Genomic DNA, 20,662 nt, shown 5'->3' on the forward strand with positions numbered 1-20,662 from the left:
CAGAGAGGCCACAGCGCTTGGCCCAGTATCCTGCCCTGAAAAGAGCACAGGGGTCCATGGCCAAGGCAAGACCCTGTGGCAGAGCCAGGGCCACCCTTCTGCCACCCACTGCCACTCCCAGCTGCCCTCACCCAGCCTCCGGCTCTCCATAGCACAGGCCTGATCCTCCTCCATGATGCTGAGGCGGGTGGTGCGTGACCATGGCCAGGTCCACTCCCAGGTCTCCACGCGCCCATTGCCCAGCCAGTAAGACTTCTGGAAAGGGAAGTACCAGGGCCGTGGCAGGCCGAACATGCCTGCAACCACAGCCCCAGGGAGTCAGGGCCAACCGTACACCCAGGGCCATGCAGAAGCTTGCTGAGTACTGGGTCAGAGCTTGGCATGGGCATGGGGGTTTTCCCAGGTCACATCACCACTGCACGGTGGGGGCTCTGAACACTCCAGCCAGCTGGGCTCAGCGCAGTTCTGTGGGTTGTGCTAGGAAACAAAGTCCTTTGGGACTCAGTTATTTTTCATTGTAAAGCTCATGCTCCAGCTTTACAATGAAAAAAAACGGGAACAACTGAGATGCTTCCACAAGGGGGAGGATAAGGGGGATAAGCTGCGGACATCTGGCTTTGCTACAGCTAGCCCCTGAACTGAGACACCTGGCTGACACCAGCAGATGAAGACACGCAGGCAGGTGTCCCGCAGCAAATAGGCTCCTGTAAGGCCTGGGGTGCCCTCATGCCCCTCTGCCCACACGTACCCGGGTGCACAGCCTCGATGTACCACGTGAGCACCCCGTACACTATGGCATCCACAACCAGCATCATCATGGACAGCAGGAGGTTGAAGTCATCTCCTTCCACGGGTGACTGGCTGAAGGTGTGCCACTGGATACCCACGCCAGCCACCTCATACAGCGCAAAGTACTTGGAGCCCAACCCAAAGGCCGTGGTGGACATGAAGGACTGTGAAGAGGTGGAGGGAAGGGAATGGGAGGTCAGCAGGAACCACAGGCCAGCTCCAGAGAACACACTGAGGTAAATTCCTACCCAGTGCTGCTCCACCCAGCCCCACGGAAATGCTCCTGGCCCTGAGAGGCACCAAACCTTCTGGAAATACCTTCAAAAGCCCACAGAGAGTTTGGTTTATACAGGCAATGGCTTGCCCAGGGCTTGGTGACAGCCTGGTGGCTTTGTACTGGACATGAGATGCCCGAGGCAAACCTGGTTCAAAGCATGTCCCCAGCTGCTGCAAGCCAACTCACCGCAATGCACTTCTCAAAGGCTGTGATCTTGTCATGGGCCACCTCCTCCCGGATGGCCACGTACATGTAGGGCACATAGCTGAGGAAGTAGATGATGCCGCCACAGGCAGAAGCCAGCTTGGCCTTGGAGTAGAGCACCGACACCAGAAAGCTGCAAGGAGAACAGTGTCTCCTTGGATCCCACCCCACCAGGACTTCCCCCACACCATCTGGTTTCAGTGCTGTTGAGGCAATAAATTGGCTCCCCAAATCAGCTGCTTGGAGGGACTTGTGCCCCTCCACTGGCCCTTGCCCACATGGATCCCAACACCCTCGCTCCATGGCACAAGAACCTGGGGCCCATGTGCCTTTACTGCCCAGCACAGACCAGGCAGCTCACCAGAACATGATGGTGGCCACAGCATAGATGGCAAGGAAGAGCCATATGATGAGGACATCGCTGTGCATCAGGACCTTGCCGTACTTGAGAATGGCAGTGAGTGCTGTGACCGAGATGGAGAGCTGGACAAAGCCAGTGATGAACCAAGCCACCCAGTGCACCGCATTGTTCAGGCCCATCATCTTCATCACCTGTGAGGCCAAAACTACTCAGCAGGGCTGTCCCCAACCCTGTGCACCCCTGCTATCATTCTCACTGGGCTGGGAGGGCAAGGGGTAGCACCAAGGGAGCTGCTGGGAGAGGGCAGGACACAGCACCCTGTATAGGGGTGCCAAGGAGTTCAGCTCCCTCCAGTGCTGGGCAGGGCTCATCTCATGCTGGGGACACTCAGGAAGACCAGCTCAACCTAGGGATTTGGGATCTGCATGTGCCCTAGTTCATGTAACCCAGAAATACAAGGAAGGTGACCAGGGACACAGCACAGAATGTAGGGCTCAGATACGCCCACTCCTCCCCAAGAATCTCCTCCACCATCCCTACCTCTTTCAGGCGATGCTCCTTCTCTGTCACGATGTGCTGGATCATCATGGCCACTGAGTAGACCCAGGAGATCACCATGCAGAGGGGCATCATGTGCTCGATGACAAAGAGAAAGCTGATGAGGTAGAGAGGGGAGAATTGGATGATGGCACTTGCCACAGAGACCTGTGGAGACCCTGGGACATGGGGCCCTGGAGGGACTCTCCCACTGCCCAGGGACAACCAGTCTCTAACCCAGCACCTCCTTAGTGCCCTAAAAGAACTCCTCCAGTAAGCCCACAGGACAATCAAGTGTCATGCCTGGCAAGCCTTTGCAGGCAGGCAGTAGCCACGGGCTCAGCCCAGGGCCCTGCTTGTCCTTCGTGTGGATGGGGCCCTCTCCAACCTCCTGCCCAGGAGGGTTGGTGGCTCTGGGACTTCTACAGGAGCTGCCTCCAGACCACTGTAATCCATAACCACCAACAGAACCATGCACCATTCCTTTACCTTCCCCTGCCTCCTGAGCCTGGTAGTCCAAGGAACTGGACTTAACTGGTTGCCCATCACTCCCAGTGTCACCCATCTCTTTCAGGCCCCCAAACTTGTTCCCTTTTCCCAGCTAAAGTATCCTGGCCCACGAAGTGGAAGGAGGGAGGTCCTGCAGGTGAGCGTTACTCACTCATCCCGGGTATAACACGGGTACGGGAACATCTGTACGTAGTTGCCAGGCTCCACCACATCATGGCCAACAAATGTGTTGATGAGGGCACGCTCCATCATGTCTGTGGAAGAGGAAGAGAGGCCAGGCTGAGTACACAGGGGCCAGGGTTGTGGGCAGCAGTGGCAGGGCGCTGACATTTACCCTGGATCCAGACAAAGCCATAGAGGAAGTAGAAGCGGCCGCCAGTGTTGGGGCCAGGCCGCCAGTATGCCCGCCGGATCTCGTTGGTCTTCTCTGTGAAGCTGGAATTCTGCCGAATCTTGTACATGACATGGGGGGGCAATGAGCCATCCCTGTTGGTCTGGAAGATGACACCTGTGGGCAGCAGAAGAGGCAGAGTCCACAGGGGCCAGCCACATCAGCTGCCCCACAGCAACAGGCAGGGATGGGGAGGGCACTGTGAGGGCTGCCATGGATGAGATGGGTGGCATGGCTGAGGATGTGAGACCCCCATGGAATGCAAGGGCACATAGACAGCAGGCCATGTCAGTGGGAGAGCCAGGACAGCAGCACGGGGCAGAGGATGGGTACCATGAGATACTCAGTCCCCTCATCCACCCAACACGTGCACCTAGGGACCCATATCCTTCCAGTGGCTCCAGGGCACAGCTGGAGAAGGGCAAAGTTTCAGGGACCCCTGAGAAGAGCTGGTTCCCTGGGACATACTGGCAAAGACTGTGACGTTGTCCTGATAGGCCTGGTTCAGCGTGTAGTTGACAATGCTCTCCTCATCCGGGAAGCCTTTGAAGATGTCCACGCTGACCTAGTGGGAAGAGAATCATAGGATCACTAAGACTAGAAAAGCCCTCTGTAGCCCTGGTTCTGTGCCTGAGATGTTTTGGTTTTCTGAAATTCTTTTCCCAGGGAATTTTCTGTAAAAAAGAAAGATGTTTTTGTAAACTGTACTTTGTTATTCATTCCTTTTCCTGGGAGGGACTTCTTCTTGATGTCCCTCTGGTCAGACCAATGTGATTGAAGAAATTTGTCTTTGTTTCACCAATCAAATCGGTCTGTGTAGAATAGCATAAAAGATTAACACATCCCAAAAATAAAAAAGTCAATTCAGCCTTCTGAAGCTCAGAATCTGTGTCGTTGTAGTATAAAACAGTGCCAGCCCTCTCTAAGAACATAGAGTCCATTAACCCAAACACTATCAAGCCCAGCACTAAACCATGCCCCCAGGTGACACATTCACACATTTTTTAAACACGGGGGTAGTACCACTGCCCCGGGCAGCCTGTTCCAGCACTGAAAACCCTTTCAGTGAAGAAGTTTACTCCTAAATCAAATCTAAACCTCCCCTGCTACAACTTTAGGCTGTTTCCTGTTGTCCTGTCACTTGGGAGAAAAGACCAACCCCTACCTGGCTACAACATCCTTCTAGGTAATTGTAGAGGCTTAGAAGGTCCCTTCTAAGCCTCCTTATCTCCAGGCTGAGCTCCCTCCTCATCAGACCTGTGCTTCAGAACCTTCCCTGGCTCCATTGCCCTTCTCTGGACATGGTCCAGCAGGCTAGTGGTATCTCAAGGCCCCAGATGGGTCTAGCACACAGAGCATGCACACAGTACAGCATGTGCTACCCAAAGCCAACCCCAGCCCCTGAAGTCAACAGTGTGTGAGCACCTCCACCCCAGACATCTACCTCAAAGCTCTGGACACTGCACAAGCCACCACCTCCCCCAGGGCTCCTGTCCCATGCTTTTAAACAGGTCTCAGTGGATCTGACCCTCTTCAGCCCAACAGAGTCTGGCTGTCAGTGGTTCAACCTCCCCACAGGCTCCATCTCACCTTGGCCATGAAGCGGACCCAGCCGCAGGCAGCATTGTCAATGGTATCCAGCTGCTGGAGCAGGATGCTGGCATTGGGCAGGGAGAAGTTGCCATTGAGAAAGTTGTGAAGAACATCACTATCAGAGACATTCAGGATCTCTGGGTGCTTGTGGAGGTCAGCAGCCAACTGAGACAGAGAGGAAGACATGGGAGGAAGAAGTTGGGGTATGCCCTGCCTCTCAGATCAACTGTCCCCCCTCCATGGACACAGGTAGGACCCAAAGCTCCTCCTGGGGATGGAAGACAGGGTGCACACTGTGCAGGGATCCAGACTAGTCTCCACAAGAGCAAGGCAGATACCAGGGAGTACCACATGAAGAACCCCAGGGTATCTGGGGGGAGGACAACCCCTTCTCCACCACCAGGGCAGTAAATCCCTGTCCTACCTGCTGGAGCCAGTGGATGCGCCTCTGCAGCCTGCCCTCCTCCAGGTAGGCTCGGATCTCGGGGGAGATGTTCAGCCATGCCTTGGCGTAGTGGGTGACGTTGCCCACAAAGGCGAAGGTCTCATTGGCCTGGGGGCCAGGCAGAAAATCATACAGCGGACAGAGGCAGGGGCTTCCGGCTCTCTGGGATGGCTAGCAGCCATGGAGACACCTGCCCACCTCCCACTGCCTGTGTCTGGGAGTCAACCTCTTCCCTGCCGCACAGCCCACCTGCACAGCAGGACTGGTGGGAGAAGAAGGACAGGGGTCCCAGCCTATGCATCCTCACCTTCAGGATGACTTTGTCAACTTCAGTGCCCACAGGTGCATACAGGATTTTGGGGTTGCTGGTCATCAGATGCACAAGGAGGCCCAAGTTCCGCTGCTCCTTGCTGGTGAAGCCCAGTGAGCTCATGTTGCCCTGCTTCAGTGCCTCAGGCTCAATGGTCCTGCAAAGGGAGCTCAGGCTTTCCACTCTGTTTCAGGCTCAGCACCCCTTGCTGCAGGCAGCCCCCACCCCTGCCCATGACAGCCCTTCACACTGACACCAGTGCCTGCGTGGTGCTGCCCAACACAAGGGGCACTCTTGGCTGCAGCACAGCCAAGTGCGGCACAGCACCCATCCTGCCTGCTCAGCAAGGGGTGACATCCCTGGCCTGCACAGGGAGAACCTGGAGCCATCCCCCAGCGCTCCTACCGGTTGTTGCCACAGAGGATGGGCTGCAGCCCCGCCCAGAGCTGCACGAATGCTGAGAACTGCCCCTGGGGGTTGTCGATGCTGGATGCGCCTTCCCCGGTGGCCTCTTCCTCCTCTGCTGTGGCATTGCCAGCTGTGGAATTTGCGCTGGCCCAGCTGGTGCTGTTGGCCATGGGTGGTGGGGCCTTGCTGCCACAGGCTCCCCTGGGGAGCAGCTTAGCCAGTGCCGAGAGGATGTCCACATCTCGGAAGACCTTCTCCATCTCCACCAGGTCCTCTAGCAGGGCACGGAGGCGGTGCTGGGTGGCTGTGCTGTTCACCTCCTCCAACTTCAGCTGTGAGTATGAGTGGACAAGAAGTTACTCATTTCTGGGACAACAGGGTCCTACTTGCCATTAGGAAGGGACCAAAGAGGACCCCAAGCAATAGCAACTACACTTTCTTGGTTGGATCTGTGCCAAGGTAAGGCCTTGGACTCATTGCTGTGCACGGTGGCTATGAGGCAGTGAGAATGGTGGCAAATGCTGGGAGGGACTTGTGTGAGGACACAAGATATCACTCAAGACAGGAAGGGTGGTCCTGTGTTCCTAAAAAGGACGCATCAAGCTTAGGTGGGACAAGGAGTGAGACCTCAGAGTCAGGCTTGAGCTGTGTCACCAAGGGCTTTGCCGGTCCTGGGGAGAGAAGCTGGCAGGGACACGTAGAAAGATGTTGAGGACTTCCAGTCCTATCCAATAGGCAGTGTTCAATCAAGTGCTAGACGGAAAACCACTTGGGATCTAACCATGGAGGTGGGTGGGGCAGTGCTCACCTCAGATAAGCAGATGACCAGGAGAAGCCAGGCCATGTAACTATTCCCCACCCCAACACAATGCCAGCTGAGTAGAAAACCCTGCCCAACCCTCTTCCCTGCCACCAGCCTGCACCGCCTGCCCAGCTCTCACCCTGCTGATGATCTTGGGGGTGTCCAGCTGCTCCTGGAGCTTAGAGGCCAGCTGGGCAAAGCGCTCCTGGCGGGTGGCTTGGCTGCCATTGCAGGCCAGTGCCTGATATGCTGCCAGCAGTGGCTGCTGCCTGGGGGACACGTGCAGGAGGCGGTGCAGCCCCCCTGGGTTCTGCTCACATGTCAGCTGCTCCAGCACTGGCCCAGTGAAGAGGACATTCTACAGGGCAGAAAGTTGTAGGGACAGCACTGCAGTGCCTGCTCTGGCAGAGCAGCCCAGGCTGCCCTGTGAGATACTCACCTCCATCTTGGAGACGAAGGCCTGGGGGCTATCAGAGATGGCAGGTGCCACAGCAGTGCTGGTGAGGCCCAGAGCCTGGGAGAGCATATGCAGCAGTGCTGGCTGGTGTGGGGCTGCTGCTGGGTCCCGCAGCACCCTGTGAACCAGCCCTTCCTTCAGGCTTCTCCAGCCACTGGGGAGGCTCTTCTGAAAGGCAAGGAATGGGGATGGCTTGGCTGGTGGAATGTGGACTTCCCCCAGGTCCCCCCTCCTTGGGTGTCCCTAAGCATACATGAACAGCCCCACAGCATCCACGGTCTCCACAGGGAGGGGAAGAAAAAGGATGTGCAGATGCAAGGAGCAGGGGTCCCCCACATGCCAGATGCAAGGGGGGATCAATCTCCCCTGCTCCCTTCACAGCCATCACCCAGGCACCACCAAACCCCATTGCAATGGTAAACCCAGGCACGGGCACTGGTGTGTATCATAACACTGGGGGAACTGATGGCAGCACCAAGATGGACCCCAGCCATCCCTGCTGCTGCTCTGCACCTTGACAATGTTCTGTCATGGCCCCTCAACTGGGACAGACGTCCCCAGATCACCTGGGGTGGGATATGGAGGAGACAAGAGGATGGACTCTACCCTACCACATCCCCTGCATGCCGCACCGCTCCTCACCTCCAGCTGCATCATCTTCTTGCTGGGGCCAAACCCATCCCACAGGTCTTGCTCATGGGTCTCATCAGGTACCAAAGGAAAGGCATCAAAAAACTGCCGGTACACCTGCACCAAAATGAGAGCAGGACTGCCAGGTGTGCCAAGAGTGGAGGACCAGTGCTTCACCTGCTTACCCAGCAAGGCCCTGGTGTCGGGTGGCAGGGAAGGACAAATCCCAGTTGGGTGCCATTCACAGGGCAGGACAGACCCCTGCAAAGCCCAGAGATCACCCACCTCCTGCAGGTCAATGCTGGAGCCCAGGAGCAGCTCAGCTGTGCTGTTGGGGAGGGACAGGTTCTGCATCAGGAAGTGGCGCAGCTCGCCTTGGTCTTTGGCTGCCCACGCCAGTGTGAAGCTAGATCCTGCAAAGGAACAAGGTGGGTGGTCAGAGCAGCCACCAGCATCAGGGACACAGCATGGCCCCAGAGCTGGCCCTGCCCAATGCAGCAGTGCAGGACAGTGGCAGGGTCCTCTGTCCCACACCATCACTTAGCTGGGTGCCATGTAAGCTGGCGCTATCTGTCTCTGCTCGCACAGGCAGCAGGGGCAGGCAGAGCACAACCCACCTGCTCGGCTGCTGAAATGGGTCTCCATGGAGCTGGGCTCAGGGCTGCTGAGGGCCTCCAGGTGCCGGCGCAGCGACTCCAGCTCCTCCTCCAGTCCTGGGTGCTGCGGGTCGAAGAGGCTGCTTTGCTCTACTGCCTCGCTGAGGTGTTCCAAAATCTGTGTCACCCTGTGAGAGCCCAGCACCACCCTGGCTTCAGGGACAAGAGGGATGGGGACACCTTCCCCAGAGCTCCGGGGAAAAGAGCCCCTCAGGTACAGGGGAGAGCAGTCTTGTCTGAAACAAGGCACCACTGCCCTTGCCTGAGCACTGAAATAGTGTGCCAGGTTTCAGAGGAAGAGCCCCAGCACCTCAAGGTGTCTCCACGGGCCACCTCCATCCTCCTCCCAGCACCGAACACCTGGGAGCCCACAGCAGAATAGACAGAGGTATCCCCTGCACTAAGGACACGATGGTCTGCACCCAAACACTTTGGGGAATAACAACCTCTGCCTCAGCCCTAGGGTGGTAGTGCCAGCATGGAAAGGGGCAGGCTCTGTGGGAGCGTGAGGGCTGGGAGAGGAAGTGCATGGTGAGGGCAGGACTCACGTGGAGTTGGAGTACTGCAGGAAGCCAAACTCATCACGCTGGCCGTCGGGGCAGAGGGACTGCATGACCGGCAGAATTCCAGCTGATGTGAGCGGCGCCGCCGTGTAGAAAGCTGGAGCCAGTAAGAGTGCAGAAGAGGCCAAGGAAAGTGTGGGCAGCAGGGAGGAAAGGCAAAGAGGCAGGGAGAGGGAAGGGGCCACCAGAGAAACAGACACTCAGTTCAGAAAAGCATGCGCTGGGGTCTGTGAACCCATGGGAGGCTGGCAGCCAAGATCAGAAGTCAGCAGCTTTCCCACCAGGGCTGTCCTGGCTGGTGACCCTGTGGAGCTGCAAGCAGCTCCAGCACCCCTGGCTCTAGCCCTCTTGCTCCCACCCATTCTTCCCTGGGTGATCGCTGCCTTGAGCCCCATGTCAATGCCAATTTCTGCCACTTGTCCCCAAGATGGCCACCAACCTCCTCCAGGCTCCCAGCCCCTCCTGTTAGTAGCCTCAGAGGCAGTACTGGATCTCCAGAGGAAAAGGAGGAGAAATACAACAGGGAGGAAAAATACAACAAAATAGATTTGTCACCTGCAGCACCCAGAGCCCCCAGCCTCCCCCCAACCCAGCTGCCTCAAGGTCCGGTGGCTGGAGGTGGATGGAAACGGAGACACGGAGCATGAAGAAAAAAGAAGCAGCAAAGGGCTGACAAACCTTCCCCACTCCACTGGCACTGAGCCATCATCCCTCCTGGGACCCTCCCATGTCCTTCCCCAGGGCAGGGCAAGCCCAGAATGCCCCTGCCTGATGGGGTTGTCCACAGGTTGTCACTGGGCAGTGCCAGGCAGGGACCCTGTTCTCACCACCCTGTCGATGACCCTGTGGTTAGAGATAGGTCAGTGCTGTTAGCAAGGCCACAATCAGCAGAAACTGGTGAATATGGGCTTCTGGCAGGAACAAAGGAGAGGTGCAGCATGGGATAGGCCAGCAGCCTGCTGGAGTGCTGGAACCCACACTGCGCTGGCCATGCCACGGTTTGGTGACCAAGTCAGTGCATGGCACCCTGCTGGCCTTGAGGCTCCTCTAGTGCCACATCCCAGCTTGTCCCAGCCGTGAGGGGCCAAGACAGGGACCTGGTGGTAGTGCCAGGGTGAGAGCCAGCCCCAGAAAGCCCCAACCCCTTGGCAACTGGGCAAGACTGGGTTACCAGAGGCCAGGTGGCATAGGTGACAGGACCCAGCAGACTTTGCTCCATGAGTGAGGCAAGAAGAAGGGGTAAGACAAGCCTCCACCTGGCCTGGAGAACCCTGTGCAGCCCAGGAGGCTGGGGACATGGCCACCAGTGGCCCCAGCACCTGGGGAACCCAGCACCATCAACCAAGGGGATACACCACTGTGACTGGTCAGTCCCCGGAGAGAAGCAGGCAGGGGCCATACTGTGCTGCCCAAGCTCATCTTCACCAGTTGTGGAGGAAGGCAAGGGGTTTACAGAGGCATGGATTAGGCCAGAGTGAGTTGATCTAAACCAGGCTCTTCCTCCTCAGACTACGAGGCCAGCACTGGCAAGGGAATGGGGGGAGGCGCCCACCCGTCCCACCAACTTACAGACTGGCGCATGCAGTTGAGGCATGAAGGGCAGGCGGGCAGGGGAGATGGTGGGAAAGAAAAAGAAAACATGAGCAGAAAAGAATGAAAAAACAAACCAAAAACCACACAACACAGAGCACGTCAGTGCCAAGGCAGGAACGTGGGCAGTGCCTGCTGCAGCCGGACCGCGCTGGCAGCTGGGCTCTCCCTCGCCGGCACACACTGAAACACAGGCTCAAACCATCGTTACATGGGGTCACCACCAGTGCCCAGCATCTCCCCTGGCCTTGCTGTGCCACCTGTGCCAGGGCACTCATCAAGGTGGGCATCCACAGGCCCTTGCGAGCTGGCAGCTTCACTCCGCTGCCTCCTCCCAGCAGCACAGCCCGCAGGCACCAGAGACCAGGCCAAAGCTCCAGCTGGAATTCTCCCAGAGCCCTCAGCTCCAGTCCCATCAATTTACAATCCTGCCAGGCCTCTGAGCACCCCAAGGCCAGGCGTAGGTCTTCCTGTATGTCACTTTCCCCCACACTGGGGAGCCCTTCCCAGAGCCACTCCAGCTGACTCTTGACTACCTGGGGGGGACTGTGGCTGTTCCAGCACCATCCAGCTCCCCTTTCCCCATACAAAATGTCCTAGCTGATGACAGGCACAGGCTGGTTGGTGCTGCCACCCCCAGGTGAGCCTCCCCAGGCTGGGATAGACTGCTACTTCCACCCACCACATCTACCCCACCAGTCCTTGGCTGTAGCCCCTGCCCAATGCAATGTCTCCCAAAAGGCTTCCCCAGGTACCCCCTGTCCCCAGGCTGGAGCACCTCCCCAGGGCCTCAGGGTGCCCCCAAACGTGGGAGAGTCTCAAGCACCACCTTGCTGGGACTCACCTTCCTTCACAGGGATGGTTGGCTTCTTCTGCCGCAGCCCCAGGAGTATGAAGAAGAGAACCAGGGGGATAAAGATCTCGAAGGTCAGCACCCACTGGGGATGACATAGAGCAGAGGAAACAGGACGTTTAGGGACAGAACCCAGCCACCAGGGAGAACCATGGACAGTACAAGGACCGCCAGGCATTGGTGCAGTGCAGCACTGTGTCCACATATTGCAGATGGCTGGTGGCTCTGTCACAGCTCAATCAGCAGCAAACAGGTTCCTGGGCATCCCACAACTTCCTGCCTGCACCACCCTGTACAGAGCATTGCAAACAGGGCAGGGTGCACAGAGGGGATGGATGCCTTCTCCAGCAGTGCAAACAGGGGGCTGGGGCTTGAGCTCAGCCTCAATGATCAACCATAGCTGGGGCTACTCAGAGAGAACTCAAGACCTGAAGGCTAGTGCCCTCACAGCCTGGAGCAGCATGACATCCCCTTGTCACAAGCGCCACGGTTGGATCTAACAAGGTTCAATAGCTGAGTCTAATAGCAGAGGGTGGGCCTTCAGTTCAGCCAGGCCCTGGCACCAGCTCCAGGTGCAACTGGGCCATCCTGGCACCCCTTCTATGGCCTCACAAAAGGCTCTGGCTGCAAGGAATTTCCACTGGCAGCATATGGTAAATAACAGCAAATTCCCAGGAATTCCTGGCCACAGTGGCTCAGAAGTCCAGGGTAGGCTCTGTGCCCAGAGGCCCTGGGGATAGGCATCAGCATCTCCAGCCACCAGCAGGAGCAAGCACCCGGCACACTGCCAGCACAGCTGTTGCCACTTTGCACTGGAGTACCCAGGCACGTCACAGCCCCGCTGCCCAGCAGCAGGGAATCACTGCAGGTTCAAAAACTGAGGCACAAGGTGAGTTAAGACAACTTTGGCTCTCGCCAGGGCCAGATCAGACCCAAGGCAGCTGCCGAGACCCTGAAACCTGCTGCCACTCATGGGCAGAGCAGGACCCGGCTCCACTACTGGGAAGGAGCTTGCTACACCACCCACACCAGCCTCCCACCAGTGATCAGTGCCAGTGGGCAATGGGTGACAAGAATGGACTTTAACATGAGAGATGCACCTGCCAACAGGTGACAGGGTCAGGCTCTCCTGTCTCCAACATCACCTCCATGCTGCCCCATTCAGGGGCTGCCAACACTCTGTCAAGAAAGTCAGAGCAGCCCCAAATGGCAGTAAGCAGAGGGAGGCGTGCACCCATGTACCTGCCAGCAAATGGCCACAGTGCTATTTCTGTGGGATGAGCACAACTGCACCCATGGGTGCTGCCCATGCTGCGCTCACTATGCCAGAGTTCCTGGTTTTGGAGAGGAAGAACTGGAGGAGATGGAAAATGCCCCCAGGAGCAGTGCCTGAGAATCCTTATCTTTCTGGTAACACCAGTCCCGGGGACAGTCCCTGGTGTCACTGCTCCTGCACAAGGCAGGATAGCAGGGGACACCCTGACACACACTGCTGTCCCGTGGCCCCTGCCCCACCCCCTGCCTGTTTACCAGGCATACAACAGGGCCTCTGTGCCCAGGCACCGGGGGGACCATCCACACACACCCACGCTGGCCTGTACCAGGCTCGTGTGGAGACTGTCCTTGATGGCAACAGCTTGTTGGAACCTGCTTGTTGTTATTTATTTTTTTGACAGGGGTCATTGACTTTTGCTCATCTCCATCCCCAGAGACGTCCCTTGTTCCCAGCCTCTTCTGCACTGCCACATACCCCAATGTCACAGCAGGTTGGCCCACACCTTTGGCACCCAGAGTGACATGGTGATGGGCAGACGTGGTAGCAAATGGTTATTTACCAGGCTGCACCTCTAGGACTGACCCTGCCCCCCGGTCTCCAGGGCTGCCCCCATGGGAACTTCCCAGAGGTGGGGAGGCCAGGGCTGCTCCACACCCACAGTGGGGCACTGGCATGTAGCGGGGCCCAACAGAGTCTCAGACTTCCAGAGAGGCACCTGGCGGGGACACCAGCACAGCCTGGGGATGGTGGGGTCCCTCCCCACAGGTGCAAGACATGAGGGAACATTTTGGGATTGTGTGAGGAAGCAAGGAGGAAAGGCCATGATGCAAGCAGCTGAGAAGGAAATGCTCCCCAGTAGGTAGGAGAGGGCCAAGGAGAGGAGAAGAGAAGGCCAGTCCCCACCAGCAGCTGGCCATGATTGTACCAGCTAGTCTACCATGCCCTGTCATCCATCCCCTGCCTCCCTTCTCTGTTGACAAGGGCACAGGCGCAGGACCAAGGGTGGGACACTGGTCCCAGAAGCCCTTGTATCAGGTGACAGTGGCTGTGGGGGCCAGGGACAGCTTCTGGGTGGTGGCCTTCAGTCCTTCCACATCCCCTGCCACATGTTCATTTCAGCCTGGTTGGATGTGAGCAGGATGAGGTCATAGGTACTGTCCAGGTTTGCACAAGTGCTGGGTGTCCACCTGTCACCCTACAAGTTACTGGGGTAACTTGTCCCATGTTCAGCCCTGCCCTTGGATGAAGGCAGGGGTGGTGGGGTCCTGCCCAATTCCCCCAGCAGGGAAGCAGAGCTGGGTGGGTGCCAGAGCAGGGTGCCAGCCCCTTGCAGGGGGACATGTCTTTCCTGGAGCATTGGGACAGTGACGCAGGGCCTCTGCCCATCCTCTGCCACATTGTCAGATGGGAGCGAGAGGCTGCGAGGAGGCCGAGCAGGAGGCAGCAGTGCCTGCTACGACACACAGCTCCCACACAGTCAAGTCAAAAGACCAGATAAGCACCACAGGACAGTGGTGCAAACAGAGCAGAGCAAACAACCCGGCCCGACACAATGGTGCCACCATGCCCACTCTCCAGCCAGCACTGGGACAGCTGAGAGATGTGCTGGAGCCAGGGTCAGCATAGACATGGGTGTCAGGTCATGGACAACTGCGCAACTCCACTGGTGTACCCAGGATGTGGCAGCACAAATGTCCCAGTAGCCCAGGGGGCAGTCCTCGTGGGGACAGCCAGGTCAGGCAGAGGCAGCTCTTCCTGTTCATCACTGTCACCCAAAAGTTCGTTCAGTTCCTTCCTGCCTGGCCCCAGCAGTGCCTGACGCCCACAGCCTCCAGCCAGCATGGTGTGGGAGAGAAGCAGTCAGGGGCTGGGCACCCCCATACTAAGACTCTCAAGCTGGCAACTCCAGCAACACCCCTGCACCCCAAACGTGACATGTCAGTCCCCCTCTCCCACAGCCTGGCACCTGTTAATTTGCTCCAGCACAGCTGAAGCACCATCACACACAGCATCCAAAATCCCCGCACATACCCCGCAGAGGACAGGGCAGGGTCTGCCTGTGCTCCTCATGGGAGAAAGGAGCTGCTGCCTACTCCATGCCAGCCTCTCTGCCAATCCCAGTGCTGCCCACAGTGCAAGCAGTAACTGGCAATAGCTGCTGGCCTGCAGGAACCCTGAAGGACTGGGCTCTCAGCTCCTGCAGGATCCAACTTTTCCAACAGCATTTTAAAGCTGCAGAAATACATTTATATTTTCATGGCTCCAGACTTTAATCACTGTTAAATGCCCACTTTTGCACACAGCCAGAAAGTAAAGGCAGGTAAAGCCATGGCCACTGGGAAAGAGGAGCTCGAGAGCTTAGAGGGCAAATTAGGCCCCAAAATGCCTGGGGCTAAGCCGCCCAGCTCCAGTGGAGACCTGACCATGGACATCCACTGATGGTCAACCACCCAGGTGTGGGCCTGAGTGGCTTCCTCAAGGTCACTTGCCCCACGGGGACAGACAAAGCCAGGACCAGGGGCTGCCAACTCCCATCCTGCCAAGGCCTAGCCACCCTCATCTCTGCCTCTGGTCACTTCCAGTTATGTCCATCTGTCCCACTACTCCCTGCCCTCCAGCATGGACACATCCCTGCCCCTGAAGGCCTTGGCACAGCAGCCTGGAGTCCTGCCTTGGGAGGGCTGGAGGAGCAAGAAATCCCTGCTGGGGTTTGTCAACAACTCTCCTGAGCTGAAGACTCAAGAACACACACCACAGTTCTCCCCATTCCTCCAGTGTCAGCCAGGCACCTGTGTGCTGGACCGAGAGGGCACATCATCATCAGCGCCCTAAGCAAAGGCCACACAGCAATGGGACAGGGCCACCCTCCCACTGGAACAAGATGCCTGACCTGAGCACAGGGTCATGCCAGCCAGTATGGAGGAAGGTGTTCCGCAACAGGTGCCCCCAGCTGCCCTGCCAACAGAGACACTGCTGGGCCACCACACCCCCGCCAAACCCATGCTTCCCCTCCCCACACCTGCTGCAAACAACGAGGGGGGAAAGAGCACTCAGAGCCCAGGCAGTACCCAACGGATTCCTGCTGCACCCAGTACCAGCATCCTCCCAGCCCTGACAGCAGGAGCTGGCAGGGCCGCATGCACAGGGTCCTAGGGATGGTGCACGCCAGCAGAGGCACTGTTACAGCCCCCACAGCACCCCAAATTTCAGCCTTTCTCTTTCTGGCAGCATCAGTTTCCCTCCAGCTCTCTGCCACCACCAACCAGAGGGAAGAGACAGATCTGCCAACTCCTGTGTGGAGAGTTTTCCTTCTTCAGGACAAAACGCAGAAGGCACAGATCCTGCCACAGTGCTGTCAGCTTTCCCTATACCCCTTCCCTCCTCCCAAGGCCCATGCCACAGGGAGCTCCACCAATGTGCTGCAGCACCAAAACAGCACAGAACTGCTCTCACTAGTACCCCAAAAGAGCCGTGACCTGCCCACCAACCCTTCCCCAGGACCAAGCAAACTGGCAGCACACTTCCATCACTACAAGCTCCAGCTGTGGCTGCCTGTCCATTCCAAATGAATGGGCACAAAGCGCCCCACACTTCCATCACTACGAGCTCCAGCTGTGGCTGCCTGTCCATTCCAAATGAATGGGCACAAAGCGTCCCAGGGCAGGCAGGTGAACACCCTGTGGTGACTTCTGAGAGAGCATTTGCTAATTTTACATCCAACATAGGTTTAAACCAGATACCGAAGTCATGGGTGAGCCCATCCTTTAACAATTCCTGTTCCAGCAGACTCAAAGCACAGCCAGCAATCCCCAGGGCTGCCATGAGCACCCCAGGGGACCCCACAGCCTCAGCTTCTCTCCACCAAGAGCCACCGATGCTGTTCAGCTCAGACCTCCATCATCCCAGGGCTCCTGCCTGAACTTCTGTTCTGGGAAGAATAAAATCGAGGCCAAACCCCAGAGCAGCCCCTGGAACAGCTGAACCCCACTAGGCAAGGTCCAAAGCCATCATGAGCTGGGAAAAAGGCCTTACAAGAGGTGCCACAGGCCAGGGACAGTGCCTGGCCATCTCCGCGGCCATGCTGCAGGTCTCCCTACACCCACCACCCACCTAGAAACGGCCTGACCAAGCCCTCACCAAGTGCCTATGAATAAAGTCTGTCCCAAAACCATGGCTGTAGCCTACTGTAACCCTGCTCCTGAACAGCCCCTGCTGCCAGGGACAACAGGGACACTCCCAGGCCACCAACATTCATGGGCAGAACACAGAACTGCTTCAGCTCTCAAGTCCCAGCCCAGAGCCCTCAGTCAAACCTGGGGTCTCTGTTTCCCACCCCACCCTGCAGTACTGGATTTGCTGCTCCACCTATTGCCAGGAGGGGAGCACATGGTGACAAGGACTGACCCCAGGGGAGCCAAAAGGCAGCTGCTGGTGCCCACACTCCCTCTCTGAGGCTGGGAGAAGCCCAGCAACCCCCAACTCTGCCTGCCCCTGGGTGAACACTCAGGAAGAGAACGGGCTAGTAGCGCATTCTCCCTTCCCTGCTCCAGGCCCCCAGCCTCTGGCTACTCCCAGTGAGAGCTGGTTTCTCTCACTGAAACATCCATCCGTGGCCGGTGCCAGGGCAGACCTGCACGGGTGAATCCACTGCTGAATGCCAGGCGCAGCCACCACGCAGGGCTCTGCCCTGGCCAGCCAGCCCCAGCACTGCTTGGAGAGGGCAGAGCTCCCCAGGGAGTGGGCAGGATGATGGCTCCTGCACAGACCAGGGACACCAAGTGACTCTGGGATTCCCATACAGCAGTAGCACAAGGAAGGAGGTGACATACACAGGGCACACGCATCCTCAGGGCACAGCTGTCCTAGGGACTGCATCAAATCCATTTATGAGCACCCATGGCACTGGGACCAGCCCTCATCCAGGCACACAGATGGTCCCCTGCACACCCCATGCACTCACAGCATCGCTGGGTGGGCAAGGGGGGGCTGCTCCATACCCTGCCACCCTGCCTGCAGCAGTGGCACTCCAGCAACAGTCCGTACACATGGGGGTGATGGGGCCTGGGCTCCTCAACCTCCTCCTCTGGCCACAGCTTCCTGTGCTGCACTCCCATGCTGCCCACAGGGCTGGCAGGGAGGCTCATGGAGAAATGGGTCCCCAAAAGCTGTGTGCACTCCCACTCTGTAACCCAATGGCCATGGCAGCCAGGGCTGGGTCAGCCGACGTGTGCCAGGGCCCAGCTGTGCCAGGCTGCTCACCCTTGTGAGCAAGGGTCTGGTGCAGCCCCTGCCCTGGCCACGCAGCTCTGCTCAGGGTAAAGAGGGGAGATGACTCAGCCAAAGAGCATCATCCCCCTCATCCATTTTGGGGGCCACGGGGGCTGTCCGTGCAGGGAAACCTGCCTGCAGCGAAAGGCTCGGCCCTGCTCCTGTCACAGGGGCCTCTGCTGCTCCGGCTGCCAGGACATGGGGTCTGATGCTGGCGGCTGCTGGTGAGGAACAGCAGGATCGGGCCTGCGGAATATTTGGGAGGGGAAGAGAAAAGCGATGCCAGTTTGCGAGCAGCCGCTCGCTCCCCTCCCCCACCCGCTAAAAATAACGGGCTCCCTCGGGCCGCGCACCCACCCCCTGCCCACAGCTGCGGGGTCCCTCGGGAGGCTGACGGGTGACCCCCACATGGGGCCTGCAACACAGTGGCAGCGGCCCCGAGGCCCCAGCACGATGCCATCTTGCCCCTTCCGCCAGCCCACAAGGGCCACACACCAGCCCCCCGGCCTCCAACCCACGAAGTTGCCTTTTCTCCAGCCCACAGGAGACCGGCGGCTCCGACCCACATAGGAGCTGAGAACCTATTTATACCCGGCGGGTACCGGGGCTCGGGGAGCGATCCCACCCCGGTGGGGGCGACATCCAGCTCCGATCCCGGGCTCCTCCTGCAGCCCCCGGGTCCCGGCGGCCCCACGGACACGACAGTGAAGACAGAGAGCCCCAACTGTTGCTGCCACACAGGGGCCCGGGGTTGCGCCGGGCCGGAGGATCCGTGCACAGGCGGCCCAAGGCAGACGGACACCGCCGGGCCGAGGGACTGGGGGGACCCTCCAGCACCACTTCCGCGCGGGGCCCGGGCCTCGCCCCTCGGGGCTGCAGCCCCCCCCGCCCCCGCTCACCGGGCTGCGCCGCTTCAGTGTCACGTTCTTCCAGAGCAGAAGATGGAGCTGATGCAGGAACCCCATGGTCGGGTCAGGCCGGCCCCGCCGGAGGGCCGCGCCGCGCTCAGCTCCGCGGTCACCCGCCGCACACCGCCATCCCCTCCTAGCCGCCGTCCACTGCCTGCCGTGGGTTGCGAGGATCCCAAGCGGCCTCGGCCCGGGCCTGGCTCCGCCGCACCCGCCCCAACCCTGCGCAGCACCAGCACCACCCCCGGGCCGCGGTGGCCGCCCCTTAAAGGCACCGCCGGACCCGCCCGCTCCGCCTGCACGGCGGCCCCAACACAGGGCGGCCCGGGTCCGCCGCATGCCGCCAGCAGTGGCCCCGGTGCTGGCTGTCCGGAGCGGGGCTGCTGCCCCAGGGGCCGGGGAACCCTCGCTCCCCTCGAGCCGCCGCCCTCACGGCCCTCAGCCATACACGGGTCACCTCCGCGCTTCTGCCCCTGGACAGGACAGACTAGCGCATGGCTGCGGGATGTGTGTACCAGGATGCCACGGCTGTCCCTGCTCTTGGATGCTTCCCACCCTGCTCCTGCCTGACCTCTCCCAGGGGCATGTGCTGGGGCGTCCACGGGTGTTTTTGGAGGGACCAACCTGCTGCCACATCTATCTCCTGTTAGCTCTGAACCCAGGCCTGGATGCCCTCAGCAGTAAGGACTGAACCAGGCCAGGTCTCCTCCTTAATCCCATCCACTCTTCCTTCTATCCATCTTTCCATGCGTCCTTTTTTCTTGCCATTCAACCATCCTTCCTCCTATCCATATTTCCTTCCTTCCTTCCTTCCTTCCTTCCTTCCTTCCTTCCTTCCTTCCTTCCTTCCTTCCTTCCTTCCTTCCTTCCTTCCTTCCTTCCTTCCTTCCTTCCTTCCTTCCTTCCCTCCTTCCCTCCTTCCCTCCTTCCCTCCTTCCCTCCTTCCCTCCTTCCTTCCCTCCTTCCTTCCTTCCTTCCTTCCTTCCTTCCTTCCTTCCTTCCTTCCTTCCTTCCTTCCTTCCTTCCTTCCTTCCTTCCCTCTCTCCCTCCATCCATCCTTTCTTCCTTTTCCTCCTTCCTGCCATCTTTTCTTTTTTACATCTGTCCTTGCTTCCATCCATTTGCTCATCCTTCTTTCCCTCCCTTTTCTTGTCCTTCTGGTTCTCTCCATTTCCCACCTGTCCCTCCCTCTTCCTGCTCTCCCTCAGCCTTCTCTCTCCCTTCGCTCTCCTTTCCTCGAGCTCTCTGTAACCATCTCACTCTCCATGCTGCTTTGTGGGCCAAGTGTAGCTGGGAGCAGTGAATCCCTTTCTGCCCCAGCCCCAGTGGTGCTGCCAAGGGTGCCTGTGCTCAGGGCAGGCCCTTTAGCAGCTGCCTGGCGCTAACAAAAGCCCCTCTTGTCCACACAAAGCAGCATTATTCCCCAAACTTCTGGGCAAAACACTGCTGAGGTCCAGGAGGACAAAGGATGCCTGGTGATGTGGTAGTGGAGAGGCACTGTGTGCCCAGCTCCATGTTCTGAGGAGGGTGACTGGTTTGGGATGGTTTCTGGGTGCGTGAGCAGGGCTACGGACAGCAGAGCTGCTCAGAACTGAGGGGGCTGGGCTTTTACTAGGTCCCTGGAGAAGGAGGGATGCAGTCACCCTATGGTCCTCGCAAAGAATTGTGCATGATTTGCCCACAACCCACACAAGGAGCACCTCCAAGTCCCTGTCTTGCAGCAGAGTGGATCCCCAGCTTGGAGGAGCTCAGTGGGGACACCCATGGGTGGGTCAAAATCCTGACCTGGGTCTCCTGCTCCTTCCCTCCTGCTGCCCCTGGGTGGGTCTTGGGG

General features: G+C 58.6%; 1 protein-coding gene across 4 annotated transcripts in view; it reads right to left on the bottom strand.

The window, feature by feature from the left end:
* ABCA2 (ATP binding cassette subfamily A member 2) overlaps nt 1–19,009 on the bottom strand; it is a 34,918-nt gene extending 15,909 nt beyond the window's left edge. For 3 of the 4 annotated variants that reach the window (XM_066201443.1, XM_066201445.1, XM_066201442.1), the window contains exons 1-20: nt 18,820–19,009; nt 11,368–11,461; nt 8,919–9,030; nt 8,332–8,498; nt 8,000–8,127; nt 7,727–7,831; nt 7,067–7,252; nt 6,767–6,985; nt 5,823–6,157; nt 5,415–5,574; nt 5,087–5,215; nt 4,660–4,827; nt 3,538–3,634; nt 3,013–3,186; nt 2,830–2,932; nt 2,172–2,286; nt 1,632–1,822; nt 1,253–1,403; nt 749–953; nt 132–296 (exon numbers count right to left, since the gene is read on the bottom strand). In XM_066201443.1, coding sequence (XP_066057540.1) covers nt 132–296; nt 749–953; nt 1,253–1,403; nt 1,632–1,822; nt 2,172–2,286; nt 2,830–2,932; nt 3,013–3,186; nt 3,538–3,634; nt 4,660–4,827; nt 5,087–5,215; nt 5,415–5,574; nt 5,823–6,157; nt 6,767–6,985; nt 7,067–7,252; nt 7,727–7,831; nt 8,000–8,127; nt 8,332–8,498; nt 8,919–9,030; nt 11,368–11,461; nt 18,820–18,885 — 3,070 coding nt within the window. In that variant the 5' untranslated portion in view covers nt 18,886–19,009. The remainder of the gene's footprint in view (nt 1–131; nt 297–748; nt 954–1,252; nt 1,404–1,631; nt 1,823–2,171; nt 2,287–2,829; nt 2,933–3,012; nt 3,187–3,537; nt 3,635–4,659; nt 4,828–5,086; nt 5,216–5,414; nt 5,575–5,822; nt 6,158–6,766; nt 6,986–7,066; nt 7,253–7,726; nt 7,832–7,999; nt 8,128–8,331; nt 8,499–8,918; nt 9,031–11,367; nt 11,462–18,819) is intronic. The other variant, XM_066201446.1, reaches the window with a different exon arrangement.
* Between the last annotated feature and the right edge of the window lie 1,653 nt (nt 19,010–20,662).

Source organism: Chamaea fasciata, unplaced genomic scaffold, assembly GCF_029207755.1.
Source record: "Chamaea fasciata isolate MVZ Bird 193981 ecotype frontalis unplaced genomic scaffold, bChaFas1.0.hap1 SCAF_20, whole genome shotgun sequence".
NCBI classification, from domain to species: Eukaryota; Metazoa; Chordata; class Aves; order Passeriformes; family Sylviidae; genus Chamaea; species Chamaea fasciata.